The 5,053-nt window shown below is 52.1% G+C and overlaps 1 protein-coding gene across 1 annotated transcript in view; it reads left to right on the plus strand.

Moving 5' to 3' along the window:
• Nucleotides 1-1,263: 1,263 nt before the first annotated feature.
• Nucleotides 1,264-5,053, plus strand: part of LOC115307856 (exocyst complex component 6B-like) — a 104,689-nt gene continuing 100,899 nt past the window's right edge. Inside the window, exon 1 of the mRNA XM_029963725.1 lies at nt 1,264-1,269. Coding sequence (XP_029819585.1) covers nt 1,264-1,269 — 6 coding nt within the window. The remainder of the gene's footprint in view (nt 1,270-5,053) is intronic.

Genomic DNA, 5,053 nt, shown 5'->3' on the forward strand with positions numbered 1-5,053 from the left:
TTTTCTGCTTATTTTTGCCAGATGGCAGGCACAGATTTCAGCTGGAGCCACGAGTTTTTTCGCCTTCTCTTGGCACCTCTTCCCCGCTCGCGAGCGAACGCGCCGACCCCGGCAGCTCTCTTGCCCTGGTAGAAAGAGCTCTGCGAGTGTTTATTTTCTTTTTCGACAGAACGATTACCTATGTTTTTATTTTAAAAAGTCAAATCCCCCTGTAATATTTATAAGCCCGGGCACCGTGTGTGGAGGTGAAATGCCTTGAACTTTGCACCAACCGCAGCCTCGACCACGTTGGGAGGGACCCAAGTGGAAAATAACCGTCATGAAAACGTGGTGTGAGCACCAAAGTCACCTTCTTTGGGTTTGCACAAGTCCTGGCTGCGCTTAAATAAGGTCCCTTTGCCCTTGGGAGGGCTGAGCAAGTTTTTATGGAGCTGATCCCGGCTGTCACTCACTAGGGTCTGACATCCATCACTTCCAGGTGGGAGAGCCGAGGCACGGGAATGTGCGCTGGCAGGGAGTGGAGGAAGGCTGGAGAAGGGACTTTGGACAAGGGCTGGACTGACAGGACACAGGGAATGGCTTCCCACTGCCAGAGGGCAGGGATAGATGGAATATTGGGAAGGAATTGCTGGCTGGGAGGGTGGTGAGACCCTGGCCCAGGTTGCCCAGAGAAGCTGTGGATGTCAATGTTCAAGGCCAGGTTGGACGGGACTTGGAGCAACCTGGGCTAGTGGAAAGTGTCCCTGCCCATGAGAGGGACTGGGGACAAGGGATGGAGGGACAGGACACAGGGAATGGCTTCCCAGTGCCAGAGGGCGGGGATAGATGGAATATTGGGAAGGAATTGCTGACTGGGAGGGTGGTGAGACCCTGACCCAGGTTGCCCAGAGAAGCTGTGGATGTCAATGTTCAAGGCCAGGTTGGATGGGACTTGGAGCAACCTGGGCTAGTGGAAGGTGTCCCTACCCATGTCAGGGGATGTAACCAGATGGTCTTTCAGAACCCTCCCAACCCAAACTATTCCATGATACTTAAAACTACTCTCGTGGTCCTTTATTTTCCTCCTCACCCTCCTTAACCCAGGTTGAACGGGCCCGTATTTTGCTTTCTTAATGACTTTGCCAACCGCTGCTACAAAGGGACCTAAAAAAATGACCACTGTGAACCTTTCTGCCTTTCTCCTGTTGCTTTGCTTCTCTTCTGCCTTTGACTTTGACCTCCCTGTGTTGTCCTCTGTAGGGGGAGGTAGATGCCCACTCTACCATGTCGGTGAGTACAAGGCTTGTGTGTCGTGCGCGTCTGGTCTGCTCTGCTCTCACCTCCAGTTTTGGGGGGGGAAATTGAACCAGAAAAGGTCCTTCCTCACAGAAAAGAGGAGAGGAAAAGAGTGATTAAAAGTTTAAATCAATAGGATTAATGATGGTGTGATCCTGTGATAAAGAAGAGAGCAAGGGGAGGGGTTTCCTTCCCGACGGGTCGCCCACAAATGTGTTGTCGCAGTGGCATCGCTGAATTGCTGATTTTAGAACATTTAAATGGCTCCTTTTATCCCCTTAAATTTGCAGGGGATTAGGGGAAATGCCTGTTATTAGGGAAAGCATGATGGAGACCTTCACCCTCTGCTTGCAAGTGAAAAGGTGTTTGTAAAATCCCGCCTGTATTCTGTGCAGAGAAATCCTCCCTGGGAATTCCAGCCTGATGTTCCTCCTGGTCTAAGTGCTCCAGCCTGGAGCTTGGACCACTAAGCCTTCCCTTGGACTGGAGTGCAAGGACAGGGCTTGGAGCAACCTGGGCTAGTGGAAGGTGTCCCTGCCCATGGCAGGGGAGTGGAATTAAATGATCTTTAAGACCCCCTTCCACCCCAAACCATTCCATGATTCTATGATTTTATCCCAAAGCCACTGTGAATCCTTGACCTTTACTCCCTCCTTGTGTGGAACAGGGCAATCAGCACCGAAAAAAAAAGTGAAGGAGACCTTTAGGACCAACCTTCTGGTTCAACAACCCCCTGTAATCGTCATTTCTGCTTGTTCCATGTGCGGGAGGAAAATCCTCGCGGCATTTCCACAGATAGATCGCAAACAAGGTGCTCCTGAGCCACCTTGTTTCCTCTATTCCCATGGCTGCAAACCAAGGCACGTGTGAGCAAAGCCTGCCTTGGATTTTAGTCGGTGTGAGATGAGCCTCAATCCCAGCTTCTGCTTCCCAGCCTTTAACCCCTGCTCTCCACTGGAACTGCCTTGGAAACATTGATATTCCACGCCACAGCTGGATGCTTGTCCCCCTTTTTCCTGGAAACTAAGCCTGGAGCATTTACAGGCTCTGGGCACCCGGGGGGTTCTAAGTCAACATCGAGGGCTCAAATCAACACCAGGTTCTGGGAAGAAAGAGCCTTGTTAAAGCAGTTTGGGGCCAGCTCCCATCAAAGCTGGGAGGGTTGGAGCCAGGGAACAGGCAGGGATGCTCCAGGAATCCCCTGTGGTGAGGCTGATGGGTCAGGAGTTCCCAGGATCCCCCTTTTGACCCCCTCCAAAAGCCCCGACCCTGCTCTCTCGCCCACCGGGACCTCTGCCCTGCAGAGCCCCCACATCACCCTTCCATCCCAGTCTCACCCCTTCCCAGCCCCAGCTCCTTCCCTCTCCTCCCCTCCACAATTTGGGGCGCCCCCCCCTCCAGTGTCCATGTTTCCCCCCAAGTCCTATGACCCCCCAAAACCGAGGTCTTTCCACCCTCCCCATCTCTTCCTCCAACCTCTCATCCCCACCCCTCACCCTGGGGCCACCCCTTGCTCTCCTCCCCTGGCACTCTGGGGAGCCCCCAAGTGCCCTTTGACCTCCCACCCCTCCAATTTAGAGTGCCTCCCCAAATCCTATGCCCCATAAGCCCCATAGACCCTATGGACCCCATAGGCCTTATAGACCCTATATACCCCATAGGCCCCATTGGCTTCATTAGCCCCATAGGCCTCAATAAGCCTCATATACCCCACAGGCCCCATAGACCTCACTAACCTATAGACCCCATATACCCTATAGACCCCATACACCCCACAGGCCCCATAGGCTTCACTAGCCCTAAAGACCCCATACACCCCATAGGCCTCACTAGCCCCATAGACCTTTTACATCCCATAGTCCTTATAGACCCTATACACCCACCCCATAGGCCTTATAGACCCTATATACCCCATAGGCCCCATTGGCTTCACTAGCCCCATAGGCCCCATAGGCCTCACTAGACCCATAGTCCCCATATACACCATAGGCCTTATAGGCCTCACTAGTCCCATAGTCTCCATAGTCCCCATATACCCCATAGGCCTTATAGGCTTCACTAGCCCCATAGTCCCCATGTACCCCATAAACGCCCTAGGCTTCACTAGCCCTAAAGGCCCCATAGGCCTCACTAGCCCTATAGGGAGGGGGACCCATGGGCCTTATAGACCTCATGCACCCGATAGGCCCCATAGACCCCATATACCCCACAGGCCTCATAGGCTTCACTAGCCCTAAAGGCCCCATACACCTCACAGACTTCATAGACCCCATACACCCTATAGGCCTCACCAACCCCATAGACCCCATATGCCCTATAGACCCCATACACCCCACAGGCCCTAAAGGCCTCATAGGCCTGACAGGTTGGGCTGAAAAGGGTCGTCAACCCCCCCAGGACCCCGAACTGGGGGTGAAAAGATTCCCTGGCTTTCCAGGAGCGGTGTTGGGTGTCACCCACCCTCCATGGTGTCCTCGGGGCGCAGCCTCTGAGGGAGAGACTCAAAGAGCTCTCCCCCCTGCCTCTGGCTTTTCCAGAATTCCAGCCATTTCGAAGCCAGATGTATTTATTCCTTTAATTGAATCCAGTGCCTAGACAGCTCTGGAGTCAGCTTCCTACAGAGAGGGGGGCTTTGCTTTCATTAAGGTAAATCAATGGAAAATAATACCTGGAGCTCCCCTGGAAAGGGTCAGGGATGGAGTAATCCCGTTACATGGCGGGATTTTGCTGGGCTGCTCTTAGTTGGGTTTGTTCTTTACTGCCACAGAGTCTTTAATTTTCCTCGTCACCCTCCTAATTTTCAGTCCTTTTAGGCAGTTGGGATTAACTGGTGGGAGTAAATCGCCGATCTGCGTGTCTGCAAGAGGTGGAAAACTAAAAACTGGATCGCACAAAGCAGCGGGACAAGGGAAGGATTGTAAGGGTTTAACGTGGGAAGGAGTCGTGGCCGATCCTGGAAGTTTCTTGGTGTTGTAGGTACAGATGTGTGTTAAAAAAAGTGAATTTCCCAGATGTGGACATGGACAGGGCATGAGCAGCATCCCAAATCCTCCCTGGATGGTCCTCAGGGGGTTTCCTCTGCTCTCCAGAGGGGATCCAAGTCTTTCTAAGGGGTGGCCTGGACCAGCTTGCCTTGAAGGTTGGGCAAAATTCCCTTAAAACACAGGTGCTTTGAGAGGGAGAAGGTGGACTGGAGCAGGGCTTTCCTGGTGTTCTCAAGTGCCTCCAAAATCCCAAATGCTTCCCAAAACGAAGGGGTGGGAATGAGAACTGGCGGTTGCTTTAAGGCGAAGAGCAGAGCGTTCAAATCCCATGGATTTAGCGGGGTTGGCTGGGGGAACGCTGACCTCTGATTAACCCGGGAGCGCCGCTTAAGCTGGGTCTGGGTAAGCCAAGTTATCCTGTAATTACATGGTTTCTTGTCTGCTTTCAGCACTTGGAAAATTAATTGAAGCTCAAATGCCCAGTCCCATAAATCCTCGAAACCAGGGTGTTCACGCTTCCCTGGGCATTGCTTCCCTCTGTGGGGTCACCTTGGCACATTTGGCTCTGGTTTTTAGTTCCCAAACTTGGATTTTTTAAGCTGTTTGACACTTATTTTTTTTTATGCACCTCCATCCACCGAGAAGGAGATGTTGTGGGATGGGGGATTTGGCAAAAATCCATCCTTTGGAGTAAGGAATCCAAATATTCCTTCTCCTTCCTCAGCCTGTACCTTCCAAAAATCCTACCTGAAGATAAAGTTTGGGTTAGTTTGGGGTTTTTTTTTATCCTTTAG

This window comes from Manacus vitellinus, unplaced genomic scaffold, assembly GCF_001715985.3.
Source record: "Manacus vitellinus isolate BGI_N305 unplaced genomic scaffold, ASM171598v3 scaffold_61_pilon, whole genome shotgun sequence".
In the NCBI taxonomy this organism is placed as follows: Eukaryota; Metazoa; Chordata; class Aves; order Passeriformes; family Pipridae; genus Manacus; species Manacus vitellinus.